Raw genomic sequence first — 15,994 nt, 5'->3', positions numbered from 1 at the left:
GCACTATGCACACTATCCCTACGTTGGAAGGCAACTTTTTACGTTTTTTAGAACACGACTGATGATCGATGGTTTTTACGATTTGATCAATTATTCTGACAACACAAACTTTCATTTTCCACGAGGGTTCGTAACTGTAGATATCATGAGAATTCCTTAATGATTTTTTTCTGACTGCCACTGTCAGCCTGTGTAATTGATGATTCCGAAGTGAAATCAGCTGTAGGATTTTCTGGGAATGTGGATATTCGTAAAAAACTATCATAAAACTATAAAACTGTTGAAATTTATAAGAGGATGCAAAGGGTGCAGATCGATCAATCAAGATATGATGAAGTGTTTTTCTGGTCTTTGATATGAAAAACTTATCCAACCGAAATTAAGAAGTTATTCGATTCGCTACGGGGAAAACAATATTTTAACCAACGGAAAAATAACATATCAGTCGATTCTGGATTATCTACTCCTGACTGGGATAAATTTTTTGAGAAAGCTTCTATAGGTAATTCAGATTCTTCTGTTAGAAGCGGTTTTTTTGACTGGATTCTCCCCACAACTTTTTTCTTCTACGCAGTATTTGCAAATTTTAGATAAATCCAAACTTCAGTAAAATTTATGTGAAGAAAATGAAAATACTTGCAATAACTCGAAAAGTAGCTCTTATATGGAATTCAAACTTATATTAGTAAATATTAGTAAAATATTATTAACTCGAAAAAATATATCTTCAATTCCTTTGAAATTACTAACCACGATCTGATGGAATATTGTGTCTAAATCAAAAAGCTTGATTCAGTTGAGAGACGGATCAAAATGGAAATGATCCCCCAAACCTCATCAAAATCTTCATGACGTTAACAGCACTTCTGCTATCTGCTCCTATCTGAGGTATGATGTTTTTGAATTTTTGAAGCCTCTTTTGCTTCTAACAATCTAACTATACCCAAAGTATAGAAAGCTTTGTGGTCACTTCTGGATAAAAAAAAATTTTTCGTCATCTTTGGATTCGTGTCTATCCCTCTGCCCGCAAACCCTTGTAATAGTATAGATCCAATAATTCTCATCCGATTTTGATGGAATTTCGTGAAGGTATCTCGATAGGTTCAGCTCCACGGAAAAAATGGTTGAACATGCGAAAACGAGAAATTATCGGTTATTTTATATTTCGCGTTCTGCTGTTTTTGAATGAATTTGTTATATAGTTGTGATAAGATTTGATTTAAATCAGGATTAACAGTGATTTCATAGAAATTTGAGCTCCCTTTCTGAAAAACGGTACACATTATGCAGGGTTTTAAGAAATGAAAGAATCTTGACTAAGTTCTGCACCTTAGTTGAAATAATATATATTGGGTATAGGTGACCAAATTTATTCCAGTGAAATACTCTTTATTTTTATTCAGCAATGACGATGCGTCGTTATTGCTGAAACGTCGCGACGTTTCGGTTATTGTTCGTAGCTATTCTCAAGTCAGTATTCATTGTAAAATCTGAAGTAGGATAATTTTTTTAGACTTGAGAATGGCTGCAAACAATAGCCGAAACGTCGTCATTGCTGAATAAAAATAAAGAGTATTTCACTGGAATAAATTTGGTCACCTGTACCCAATAACTCAATATATATTATTGAAATGAAAGAATAATAATTAGAATTTCATTTACTGATGGTCATTTTCACAAGGAACGGCATCTTCAATCTGAGGAATTCGGATAAGTGGGTTGAAGAAAATCCTCATAAAATTAGGTACATCAAATGCCAACACAAATTTTCATAGTAGATACGTATGGTGTGGAGTTTATAAGAATCTATTGATTGGGGCACAAATCCCACCAAGGCGGCTTACGGGTGATCATTATTTACATTTCCTTCAAAATCATCTACCTATATTACTCAAAGATATGGAAATTGCAGGGATGGATTATCAGCATGATGGTACTTCACCTGAATTTACAGTTAACATCAGGAACTTTTTGGACCAAAACTTCCCAAATATTTGGATAGCCAGATGTGGAACCCATACATGCCCCGCTAGATCAACAGATTTCAATTCTGTCGATTATTTCGTTAGGGGATATTTGAAATCCTTAGTAAGGAAATTCTCTTACGACGCATCGAAGTTGCATGCAATAAGGACTATTCGACATGATTTGAAAATATGTATCGAGCAAAACGATTGTTCATTTGAGCAAGATCTGTTATTCTTTTGGAATGTTTTTATCTATTTATTTGTGTACAGTAATTTATTCATTGTTGCTAATTTGTCACAACATAAGCCATGAGTTTCTGGAAAACACTTAAGGAAATTCGTCAGAATATCAGCAAATACAAATATTCCTTCAATGGAACAAAAAATTTTTTTCAATTTAATCTCAATCCATGATTTTTCTGTGAATTTCGTGAAATTCCACTAACGAACTAAATTTTTGGCCGAAATTTTCGGAATATTGCCATCAAATTCCAATATTTCACTATACAGGATGTTGAATCTCAGCTTGTTAAAAGTCCCATATTTTTTTAATACGGACCTGATATTTTTAATTAGTTTGAAGATTAATCGATGGACCTAATGAAGTTATTTGTACGTTCCCAATACCAATCAAATATACCGGCTGGTTGAAAAGTTATAAATAATTGAAAATATTGGTTAATTCATAAACCATCCTGTATCTCGGCTATGAGGAAGATTAGACCTATCATATATAGGTTTTCTGGACTCGTCTAGGGTAGCTCTACTATAGGTTAACGTATGTACATTTACCAATGAAACACCCTACACTCAGAATAGTGAAATTCTTAGGATAATGATATTACGCGTTTTCTTCGTCCGAGTTCAATAAATTCCAGTCAGGTTATTCAGGTACATACCATAAATTAGAACTTTTAGTCAGATAATAGTCTTACAAGACCGTTACTGTTAGGGGTTGATTTCACGAGCGATGGATGAATAAAAAAAGTGCCTGTTGGCATATATAATAAATCGACTTTATTTGATGAAATATGTACAAAGACATATGATATGTTTAGATGTTGGACTAACCATGCCGAGGCGGAGTTTAGTCAAAGACTATTCTTACACTCAACCTCGTATGGCTGCCATATCTTGAAGATATAAATAGAGAATATAATATATAAACAACAATGAACAAATAGAGATTATAAAAACAAAAACAGCAATAGACAAAATAGAGAAAATAAATATAAAATATGTATAATATAAATAGAAAATATAAATAGAGAAAGTGAATACAAGAGCAAAATTACATGCAGAAGGAGAAAAAAAAATTACTGTATTAAATCACTTGAGAGGGAGCTCTTCATTTGACGTCTGAATTGTGAATAGCTGAGGCTGAAAACACTACAGTCCACACTATTCAAACATTTTACCGCGTTGTAGGAGAAACACGAAACACCCCTGAAATTTAGCAGTACGATGCAGAGGAACCGTGAAAGAAAAGGAGTTCCTGACGTTGACCGAATGCATTTTCCTGATGAATATAATTATAATTAATAATTATATCATTATTTCAATAATAATATTTTATTTATTATTGTACTAAATTTGGTAAAATAAATAAATAACAAACAAACAAATAAATTTATTTGTAAATACGCATTTACATATAAACGCAATGAGCATGATCAAATAGTTGCTATCAAATAGTTTCATAGCATGTCATAGTAAAATAAAATACATCTATGTAATTATAAAAACATTCACACAGAAAACAATTAATGACAAAATTTTAAAATCCATGTGAGCAATCAGGTTGAAATTCTCTCCAATCGTACAGTGCATCCCATTTTGGGTGAGACAGCCAGGTTTCTCGCTTGTTATTTAAGATAGAGCCTTGCGGTTTTCACGCTTTTGTCCTACTTTTTCGTGAAACTCAAGTTGGTCTAATCAGATTTTGCATAACTGTTTCCGTTCAAGAGATACAGGGTGATTTTGGAAATTGATACTTTTCGGACTCCTTCATTATCTCCGAAATTATCAGAAATAATGCTGAGCTGAAAACTACGTCTGAATCAGAATTCTGCGTAGAATCCAGTGGCGTACTCAATATTTTTTTTCGGGGTATGGTTTTGAAGATTCAACACAAACCTATATTTTTTTTAATGGAACACCCTATATATCATTACTTCGTTGAATTCGTTATTTTTTTTCCCTTCAAAATGATAATATAATAATAATAATAATAATATAATATATTTATTGATCCCTTAAGACATACAAAATGCATAGGATAAGTCAATTGGAAAAAAAGAAAAATGAAATTTCTGAAACTAATTTTACAAACAAAAAACTTAATTAAGCTGTGACAACACACTTGTCATCCAGATACTCCTTAACACTATAATAACATTTGTTATGTAAAATACATTTGATAGTTTCTGTAAATTTTATTTTATTGAGCAACTTAACAGTATTAGGCAGATGATTGAACAATGTTATGGCCTGATATACTGGGGAAGTTTCATATTTGGCTGTTGTATGTGATGGAATGTACAAAGTAGCATTATTTCTGGTAGAGTAACCATGAAAACTGGATAATGTTACCATTAATTGTTCATGTTCCTTGATATAGGTTAAACATCTATAAATATATAGAGAAGGTAGCGTTAAAATCTTATGTTGACGAAAGAAAGGTCTACAGGAATCACGTGGGTGTAGGTGGAAAATCAGACGCATAATTCTCTTTTGAATAACAAACACCCTTTTAGCATCGACAGAGTTACCCCACAACAGAATATTATAGTTCATATGACTATATACCAAGCTATAGTAGACAGATATAACCGACTGGAATGGTAATGAATTATTTATCCTACTAATCGCATAGAAGGAACTACACAATTTTTTGCAAACAGCATCCACATGGAAATTCCACCTTAAAGAACTGTCCAGATGAATACCTAGAAACTTTATAGTCTCTTTCGATACAACATCTTGGTCGAGGCATCGAATAACTAATCGATTATTATTAATATTTCTGATACTGAAATAAATGCATTCGGTTTTGTTTGCATTGAGAATGAGCGCATTTGAACGACACCAATTTACAAAATTGAGAATCAATGTATTGCAAAGCTTAGACAGTTCCTCAAGACTCCGAGCCGAGATCAACACTGACTTATCATCAGCAAATATAATCATTAATTCGGATATAATGTGTTCAGGTAAGTCATTAATGAACAAAAGAAATAACAACGGACCGAGGACCGAGCCCTGAGGCACTCCCAAATCGACACTAAATTTTTCTGACCAACATTTATCAACTCTAACAGTCATCCACCGATCGGTTATGTAGCTTAAAATCCACTGGAGAAAAACACCGCGAAAACCAATGTTATATAGCTTGCTCTCGATGAATTTCCAAGGAAGAACATCGAAAGCACGCGAGAGATCAAAGAAGAGACCTGCAACATGAAGGCCTCTATCGAGGCTCTTGTACACGTAATCAGTAAAGGAGAATGCTGCAGTCTCTGTGGATCTACCCTCTCTAAAGCCATGCTGGCAGTCGCTTATCACCCCAAAACGGTTTAGAAATGAGATCATACGACCATACACGATTTTTTCAAATACCTTAGAGAACACACTTAAGAGTGAAATGGGTCGATAATTGGCTATATTGCTGGGATCGTTTTTCTTCAAAACAGGTATAACCGAAGCAATTTTTAATATAGAAGGAAACTTGCCTGTGTTGACAGATAAGTTTATAAGATCAGCCAAAGGTTTGGCAACAACATCAACCATCGCCTTCAATATGCCAACAGATACCTGGTCAATTCCTGTACTTTTCTTGTTTTTTAAAGTCTTCACAATTTGAATTATCTCTTCTCTCAGGACTGGATAAAAGAAAAAAGTGTTCATCGAAAGGGCAGATGTGGTGCAAACCTGAGACACAGAATTACCAAAGTGATTCAATATACTGACCTGCGCAATGGAACTGAAATAATTTGCAAATATATTAGCAACAGCAGAAGGCTCAGTATAGGATGTTCCATCTATACTCAGACCTATAGTATTATTTGAGGCACCTCTCCTACATAATTCCCTATTTACCAAGTTCCAAACAGTTTTAGTTTTATTCGTGGATGAATTAATGGCATTTTGATAAAATTCACATTTTGTTTTTGTTAACAATTTCCTAAAATTAGTCTTAGCTTGCTTGTAAATTCCAAATGATTCACTCGATCTCAAATTTTTGTTGAGCCAATTCAAATTTTTCAAATTTATACTGAATTTCTTAATCTCATCATTTATCCAGTTCTTATTTATTTCATTTGGGGATCTAGAGTGAATCATGGGACAACTTAAGTCTATACAATATTTAACAATTTCAAAAAAAGCTCTGAAGCACACATCAATATCAGGACTCAAGAAAATATTATCAAAGGATACAGTTTCCATAAACAAAGCAAGATTATTTAATGAACGAGGTGATACATTTCTGACAAATCCTCGCTCATGAACTGTTTTTGCGTTTGCAGTTGATTCATTAATATAATCCAAGGCAATGACTTTGTGATCACCTAAATGACCCTCAAAAGTTCTAGAATTGCAGGAGTCTGACGGTGCATTCGTCAGAATATAGTCAATTTTGGATACAGATTTTAGATTGTTAACATTGATGTATACTCTAGTAGGATCTGAGGAAGTAACCCTCAAATCAAAACATTGTAGTAAATCGTCAAGAAGTTGCTTACGTGGACAAGTTGACATTAAATAATTTATATTGAGATCACCACACAAAAATATAATGTCAGCTAACTTTAAACAGTGCTGCAAAACAAAGGATAGTCTCTCAAGAAAAAGGTCAAAGTCACTATCTGGTACTCTATAAGCACTTATGAAACAATATTTCCTACCATAATTATTAACTTTCACACCGCAGAATTCAATTTGCTTTTCAACAGACATTTTAGAGATGCCAATATCACTCACCAATAGGTCAGCTCTAACAAGAAGAACAGTACCACCATGTCCATAATTGAGGCGGCAGTATGACGCTGCTTGTACATAACCATATATGCAGTAGGAACTTAATTTTTCGGCGCTGCACCAATGCTCGACAATACTAACAATTGATGGACGCTCTTTCGCAAGGAGCAACTCCAAGTTCACTATTTTGTTGCATATGGATTGAACATTAACATGCATCACTCTGAATGAATCGGATTCATTATATCTTTGTATTTCCTGTTTCGGTTCAGGAAAAAATAATTAACACTAGCATTTTTGGGCCAATTGTCAGCATTTTTGACTTTGTCAAATTCAGAGATAGGTATTAGTACTTTGAAGGAAGCATATGATTCGGGATATCTAGATTGTATTTTTTCACATTCAACACTTGGAAAGTTCTTATTCAGGAATGCTTTAAGGTCATCAGTGGAAGTATCAGGTCTGAGCCTAGAAACATGTAGAGCCCTCTTTTTTTCGATTCCGAGAACTGTAGAAGATTCTGCAGATCTTCCAACAACCAATGCCGAACGATTCCTCCTCGAGGATTTTCTAGGAGGCACCGTCCTCCATTCATTTATTTTCGAGCCACTAGATGTATTGTTGATGGAACTTTTAATCTTGCCTTCAGCATCAGCAACAGCAATGTTCATCTCATGGAGAGTAATTTTCTCGCGCTGACGTTGGGGACACCCTGTATTTGTTGAATTCGAGGTCTTCAAGGCATCTCCAGATGAAATGTTATCTTTAATCATTGGATTCGCTGCATGAGTAATATCGCTATCGGCCACAACATCTTGATTTACATGAATGTTATCATTTTCCTTATCACATCGGATACATATTTTATCTTTTATCGAAATTTCATTTTCCAAAACAGAAATTTTGTATTTTAATAATACTGTGTTTTCTTCTAAGAGACGATTTTTGCTCTCAAGTTCATGAATTATTTTCAATAAAAGATCCTGATGAGAAGAGTTTTCTGTGATTTCTATATTGTTAATACTCTCAAGTATGTCATCTTCACTGGATTTAATACTAATATTAACAAATGTTATCTCTTCATCACAACATTTTTTCATCTTTTGGGCACAACTTCGGTGAAACATTTTGGTACAAATCTTGCACTTTGCACCACATTTTACAACGGAATTTTTACATCCGCCGCACTTAGACGGATCAATACGCGATCGATTATCCATAACGTCTGGTTTCGTTGACGAACTCATCGTAATTATGATATATGACACTATGTAGGTATGATGTTCAGAAATGTTAAAAAAACACTAAAACATCAAATAATGATTATTTTTTTGTTAATGGGCAATGGATTTCCCATAGAAAAGAAGAATCAATAATGATAACAATAATTTATAGCGATGACAGCTAGATCAGATTGGTTTTTTCCCTCCAATGCCTACTTGATAAAACAATGCTCCCAAATGCATAGTAGCCATAATAACAACAAGGATGTTTGTGTCATCAATGACCTACTACTTTTAAAAATCGAAAGTAATAATCCTCTTATTGAAACATAGAAAATTCATGGCCCATTTACAAAAAAATCATCATTATTTGACGTTTTAGTGTTTTTTTAACATTTCTGAACATCCTACCTACATAGTATCATATATCATTTTGAAGGTAAAAAAATAACGAATTCAACGAAGTAATGATATATAGGGTGTTCCATTAAAAAAAATATAGGTTTGTGTTGAATCTTCAAAACCATACCCCGAAAAAAAATATTGAGTACGCCACTGGATTCTACGCAGAATTCTGATTCAGACGTAGTTTTCAGCTCAGCATTATTTCTGATAATTTCGGAGATAAAGAAGGGGTCCGAAAAGTATCAATTTCCAAAATCACCCTGTATCATTTGAACGGAAACAGTTTCACGAAAAAGTAGGACAGGAACGTGAAAACCGCAAGGCTCTATCTTAAATAACAAGCGAGAAACCTGGCTGTCTCACCCAAAATGGGATGCACTGTACAGTGTCCTCTGAAGTAGTAGTTCCCTCACTTTTCCAATGAACGCAGGTGATGGTTTTAGCAATTTCACAGAGTTGGGAAGTTGGTTATATAACTTGAGGCTGGTATGATTAGGTCCCTGCTGTGCCTTCTTTATCCTCAAATATGGTATGGCAAAATTTTCCTTGTCTCGAGTGTCATAGGAATGAAACTGTGAATTGGTGGGAAACTTACTTTTATTCTCGTGAACGTATTTTACAAAGTCAAAATGAAAAGTGAAGGTGCCGTTAGAATACCCTCCGTCCTGAATACGTCTCTGCAGCTTTCTGTAGGGTGATGTCCGAACAAGATTCGAATAGCTCTTTTTTGGAGAATTGGTACCCTTTGTGCCTCGCTGGACTGGCCCCACACGGCAATTCCATATGCCATCAAGATAACTTTGCCGTCCTCAAGTCTGCAATCTGTTTTATTCTTCTAATCATTGAAATATCTATTGAGATGGGAACCGTGATTTTTTGATATTTTATGTTTCTTGCATGAGATAGGACGTATTCGATTTAAGAAATGATAACCTTCCGAAAATATCATTTGTCTCTGTTAATAATTCTATAAACATCATGGAATTTCAATTTTCGCTATCGTAGATTTCAATTAATAAACCCAGAATAATTTCAAAATCATTTCTTCTCTCATAGTAACTCGTTTACACATCAAGATGAATTAAATTGATGTTATCGTAATAAATCGATCATTTGAGAAAAATAAAAATTACTTCAATGGTTTAAAGAAATTCAAGTCTATTATCTTGAGAGGTAAAATATAGAGTGAAAACGAGCTTTTATATGGTTAAAATTTCTCACGAATATTCGAATAATTCATCCTATGAACTTGTTATAATCTTTATTGATTTATTCTTAGCTTTCGGCTCAATTTTGAGCCGATTAAAATCGAGCCGAAAGCTGGGAATAAATCAATAAAGAGTGGTATCGTTATAACTCTCCTTGATTTTTTTCAAACGCAGTTCGATATTCATATGATATTAATATTATTTCAAACTATGTTCGTCACAGAAATAATGGAATATTTCTGAAAAATCATATATTTTGTCGGACATTCAACTTTTCTAACATCTAAATGAACAATATGGGTAACTGACTTGTCAAGTTTTTGACGAGTACCTACTGACCAAATGAACAACAAATAGACTTCCTTCACAGTACGCCACATATCAAAATTCAATTCTATTCAATTGTACCGTTTGAATATCTTCACGAGCAAATATTTAAACGTGACGTCACATTCCTCTCTCCAGTAGATGAGCATCGGCATACCGTTGTAAGTGTATCGTGCGCAAAGCGATACTTTCCCGCACTCCATTTGAACACTAGTAATTGTTGGTTTATGCACTGTTAGCACTTTAATAATAAATAAGTGGACTGTATGGAAATGAACCAATTTAGCTAACACTAGAAAAAGCACCCTTTAGTTGCACTTACCCTCGATAACTAATTCTTCTCTGTTTAGGGATCCCCTCTTATCTGAAACTTCTATGGTGTTAAGGTTATTATTATTTCATTTTTTATATCAAACTTTTGATCTTTGCTATAAGTGGGAGTTCTGGATGTTTTCTCTTAGATGTATTCCTTCTGTCTTCCTGGTATTGAGAAATCACTTCATCCAACTGAAGTAACCTATTATAGAATTTCTTATTCAGTCTGCTCATTCTTATCTCAATAGGTTCTATTCTGGTATTCAGATAAAGTAGACTGTTTGGTGGATTATGAAGTGGATTTCTAGGATGTCTCATTCGAGTTATGGTTCTCAATGCGGTGGTTTCTGCTACTGTCAGATTTTTAATTGCTGGAGGCTTGCAGTTGGCAAACACTGGGTGTGCGTATTCTAATAAAGGTCTACAGATTGTTTTGTATATTATTGATGCACTTTTGATGTTAATGCCTTGCTTTCTGTAAACTAATTTGGAAAAATATTTGGCTCTTGATATTGTTTTTCTCTTCATCAACTTGGTGTGTAGGTTGAAGTTCAATTTACAATCAATGTTCATTCCAAGGTATTTGATTGCAGGTACAGGTTTTATGCTTTTTCCATTAATCTTCAAAGTTGGTGATGCAGGAGAGATTTTGTGGTCGAAAATAATAAACTGAGACTTGTCTGGATTAATCTTCATTCTCCATTTTCGGAACCAGTTGGAGAGTTCATCAAGGAGTTCTTGAAGCTTCTGTGTGCAAGTTTTCAATGTTTTTGCATGGGATACCAGAGTTGTGTCGTCTGCGAATTGCAAAATGTAGAGGGAGTTCATATTTTCTGGGAATATTAATGATGTGACCTGTTTTCCATATAGCAGGGAATATGCACCCATTCAAGCAGAAGTCGTATATTTTTATAAGATGTTTATGCACCGTATCATCTAGTTTCTTCAGAACAATCCATGGAATATTGTCATCGCCTGGAGAGCTGTTTTTTGAACTATGTAGTAGTTGGTAGTAGTCTTCTTCTTCTATTGATATTGGTTCCACACTGTCATCTTGTCTTCTGAAATAACTATCATACCATTAATCTATTTGAGCTCTATTGCTGCTATCAAAGAGGTTGTCGTCGGTAAATTTATATCTTTTTTTGTAGTGTTCTGCAAATAATTGTGCCTTCTCTTGATCTGATTTATATTCTCTGCCATTCTTGATCATTATAGGTAAAGTGAAATATTGCTTATATTTGGATAATTTATTTACCTCATTGTGAAATTTTTTTCCTTTGGACTGATTTATATTATTGCAAGCAGTAATCCAGTTATTCTCTCTGAATTGTTGAATCATTCTGTGGATGTTTTTGTTATATCTATTCAAGTCTTTTTTAAGTTCTGGACTTCTGTTATCACAATATTCCCTATACATTCTTCTTTTATTTTTTATTAATTTAATTATGTAAGGCGGCAGCTCATGTAAGAATGGATGTCTCTTTATTTTGGGAGTATGCTTCTTGATGGACTCTGAAAGTTTCTTATTGAAGGATTCGATGTATGGTTCGCTTAGTGGTGTGTCAGCATTTTCCTCAATAAATTTTTCCATATCCTTATCAATCTTCGTTATCTTGCTCATCTTATAGTTGTATGCAATCCTCTGCTCAGTATATTCTGGTTCTATGTCCATGTCAAATTCTATCACAAATGCAAGATGATCAGAACCCAAATCAGGTGATATTTGTATTTTTGATATATTCTGTTTGATGTTCCTTGAATATAGAATTAAGTCAGGTGTGGTATCTTCATTTCCTTCCATAAGGAATGTCGGGGGTGTTTCAGCTCTTGCGAAGTTACTGTTCTTAAGGAATTGTTCAATAGGTTTCATCTTTGACCATTTTCGTAACTTTGTCATGTTAATGTGATAATTTGGGAAATAAAGTAGTTATTATTATTATTATTATCTTTCTTCTTGTGCCGGCATTGAAATCCCCCACTATAATGGAATACTGATATATTGAAGCTTTGGACAACAGTGTTTCCTCTATCAGGCTGTTTGGATGAAAGTACACCAAAAATATGTGTAACTTGTCATTTTTAAATGGTACACTAAAGTGAGTAACTTCATTCATAGGATTGTTTACCACTGGTGGGTTTTCTTTGCTGATTTTTAAGGATGGATGACATTGGATTAAACTTCCACCTCTTGTATTCTGCTCTTTGTGCCCAATTTTCTTGATTATCGTCCAGTCCCTGTAATTAACATTGTGAGAGTCTTTGATCTTGGCTTCTACATACATAGCACACTTTATGTTGTTTTGTTCAATAAAGTGGTTGGTCAGGTGTTTCTTTGGGATGTAACTATTGATGTTATTATATAATATTTTAATTTTCGACATGAATTTTCAAGTTATTATACATTGACTCTGTGGGGGAAGGCTCATCTGGGTCATCCAAATCGAACATCAACACATACACTTTGTTACCCCAAAAGACGGCTGTAGTATCCACATTATATTGGTTGATGAATCTTTTTTTTAATTTCAGTAAAAGTTCGTTTCTGTTGATATTTTTAGGTTTGTTTATTTTACGGAGGTATGTATTGATGATATCGTCGTGCATCGAGATGGGAGCGTGAATCCTCTTCGTTTTTTTGGATAAATCCTCTATATCCCTAGTTTTTCTGTTCATTATCTTAATAATGGTATTGGGGATGCCTTCAATTGGTTTCTTAGGATGTTTAGGACACTTCAGAGACCATGCTAAATGGTCTTCAGCACCGCAGGCTAGACACTTGGGTGTGTTATTGGTTCTACATTGTGACATCTTGTGTGAACCTTGACATTTCGAACATTTTGGAGGGCTTTTGCAATTTTCTGTAGTGTGGTCAAATTGCAAGCATTTTCCACAGGGTATCGGAGTTGGATCTGGTGGGTGGCTTGGATATACTAACTAGTGGCGGTTCAAATAAAATAGACCATTATTCAGGAGATTTTCAAAGGATTCGATTTCTCCAGTGATAATTCTGATGAATTCAGTTGCGACATTGTTTTTCCTTGAAACTATTCCCTTGCAATATCTGTGTTTTATATTTATAGAATTGAGGTATTGGCTTATGTCTTCTTCTTTTATACTAACTTCTACAGCAGAAATTACTACTGAATAGGTTTGTTGGGGCTCTTTAATTTCTCTTGTTCTTCTTTGATTTGTTGTTTCTTTGTATATTATAATTTTTTTCTCCTTCTTGAGTTCCTCCAGGGCTTCAATGAGTGCTGTCTTATTATTATTGAATTTCAGGATGAAACCTAATTTGGTTTTCAAAATAACATCTTTTGAATTGGGAAATTTCGCACTCCATATTGCTACCATTTCCATTCTGTCCATTTCAATATTTTCTGTATTTATGTAATATAAATTAGCGTAATCCATATATTTGATTTCATTCATTCTAGCGGAAGAATTTTTGATAAAAGCATTATTTGTTGTTGAATTTGTGGGTTGTGGTATTATTGTTTATTGACGATTATTTTGTGTGTGTATAGCAGATGTTGATGGTTCATTGTTGACAACGATTTCCATTTGGGTCGGAATATTTTCGTTGTTATTTTCTATCAATAGTGGTTGTTTGAAAACGATGTCTGGCGATTGATTCTCATTTTTTTTCTTCGTAGTTCGTCCAGTGGTTCTTTTTTTGCGTTTTTTATTTGATATTTGTTTATTTCCGTATTCCTCTTCATCTGATGCTATAGTTGAAGAAGCACCACTATTTTGAGACATTACTGTCTTGTAGAAACTTCAACTTCTAAGTAAATTGATTCGATAATTTCAAATCAGTATTCAATTCTTATTCGAAGTAATCGCTAAATTTCTCTTATCGGAACGGCACAGATGTGATCGCGTCTGTTGCTCGATCGGAACTGATTTTATATATTTTATTAAAAATTGTGAAACGTATAGTCAAGTGTTTTATTTATTTTCTTATATTAATAGTTCTTAGAAGTTGGTCAACTTTCTAGTCATAGTATTAGTTCTTAGGTAAAATGCATAAACGTCCTCATTGATTTGTTAACGTTCAATTTTTAGTTCTACTCTTAGTTTTTAGTTCTTGGGGATGGTGCTTAAACAAACTATAACTTATGCGGAGAGCTTGCGGAAAAGTAGAACCACCCAATAATCTGATATGAACATGAGACCTTCTGATTTGGTTCAACCAACCAAGAAGATTGCATTTTTATACTAACCAAGCGCTAAATAAATATTTTTATTATCCCCGACTTTTGCCCATACGCGTAGGATTTCTCCTCGCCGTCGGCTTCTCACTCCCCGCTAAGAGGAAGATTCACTCAATCTCACATATTTAAAATATCAGAAGGGTAGAGCTCGGTCATGTCCGGTGCTTGTGGTTCCCCTGGTTCTCGTCGAACTTATGGTCTTCTTACACGTGATCCTTGGACATGTCCTTCGCTTTCTAGGAATTTTCTCACCGTCCTTGCAGTACCTAAGAGAACAGCTTTTTGCATTATATTACATATATACCCAGTAATTCCCAGTTGCTTGATATTCCTCTTGAGATTTTTGGGCACTTTTCCAGTTGTTGAGATGATAATTGGAATAGTTTCCGTTGATATCATTCCCCACTGACGTTTTATCTGAAATTCGAGGTCCCTATATTTTGAAATTTTTTAGACCTCCTTTTGACGCAGGTTGTTGTTATTTCCTCTGCTAATACTGAGATTCATCGACAAATATGCTTGATTGTTTGAAATAAATATTTTGTATTGCTCTATCTCAAAAGAATATATATATATATATATATATATATATATATATATATATATATATATATATATATATATATATATATATATATATATATTGAGCCTTCAATTTCTCGTCAAATTACAATGTTGGAATAGTATTCCAACATTGTAATTTGACGAGAAATTGAAGGCTCAATTTTAATTAATTTGTATATTGTGAACAATCTAATTTTTATTATTATTACTGAAGAAGGAGAGACTCTCCGAAACGTCTAATTAAATATCTTATATGAAACAAATATCATCATTAAAAACCTGACACATTCAAATGAAGGAAACCTTAGTAACTATTAAAAAGCAGGTAAATAACATTGAACCGAATATATATATATATATATATATATATATATATATATATATTGCTACGTCAACGAGTAATGCTGTCTTTTGATGTTTATCGACTAGTAATATATCTAGTCTATTGTGAGGGACTGTTTCATCAGTCAAAACTGTACGATCCCAGTACAGCTTATAGCGTTCGTTTTCCAGGATGGTCTCCGGTCGATACTTGTAATATGGCATTTTTTCAGAATGGATTAGTTTCAATATGCTTGCCAATTCTTGGTGTTGTATCTTTCCTACTGCTTCGTGTCTCTCTTTATATTCATTTCCTGCAACCATTTGACATCCTCCCGTGATATGTTGGATTGTCTCATTTGTTGGACACCCATATCGGCATCGATCGTCAGTAATAGTTCGATCCTTTATGATATGCCTGCAGTAATTTCTAGTTGAGATCACTTGATCTTGGATGGCTAAAAGAAAAC

The 15,994-nt window shown here is 33.9% G+C and overlaps 1 protein-coding gene across 1 annotated transcript; it reads right to left on the bottom strand.

The window, feature by feature from the left end:
• Window positions 1-4,396: 4,396 nt before the first annotated feature.
• LOC123677083 lies at window positions 4,397-7,164 on the bottom strand. Its single transcript, XM_045613541.1, has 2 exons — window positions 5,699-7,164; window positions 4,397-4,596 (listed from the first exon to the last, which is right to left on the bottom strand). Exons 1-2 carry the CDS (start codon window positions 7,161-7,163, stop codon window positions 4,589-4,591), a joined length of 1,473 nt encoding a protein of 490 aa, XP_045469497.1. The 5' UTR covers window position 7,164; the 3' UTR covers window positions 4,397-4,588.
• Between the last annotated feature and the right edge of the window lie 8,830 nt (window positions 7,165-15,994).

This window comes from Harmonia axyridis, chromosome 3 (assembly GCF_914767665.1).
Source record: "Harmonia axyridis chromosome 3, icHarAxyr1.1, whole genome shotgun sequence".
NCBI lineage: Eukaryota > Metazoa > Arthropoda > Insecta > Coleoptera > Coccinellidae > Harmonia > Harmonia axyridis.
This window is presented reverse-complemented; position numbering and strand designations above follow the sequence as displayed.

Excerpts from the sequence above, each read along its gene's own strand:
- LOC123677083 (XM_045613541.1), bottom strand. The coding sequence starts at position 7,163 with ATGCATGTTAATGTTCAATCCATATGCAACAAAATAGTGAACTTGGAG.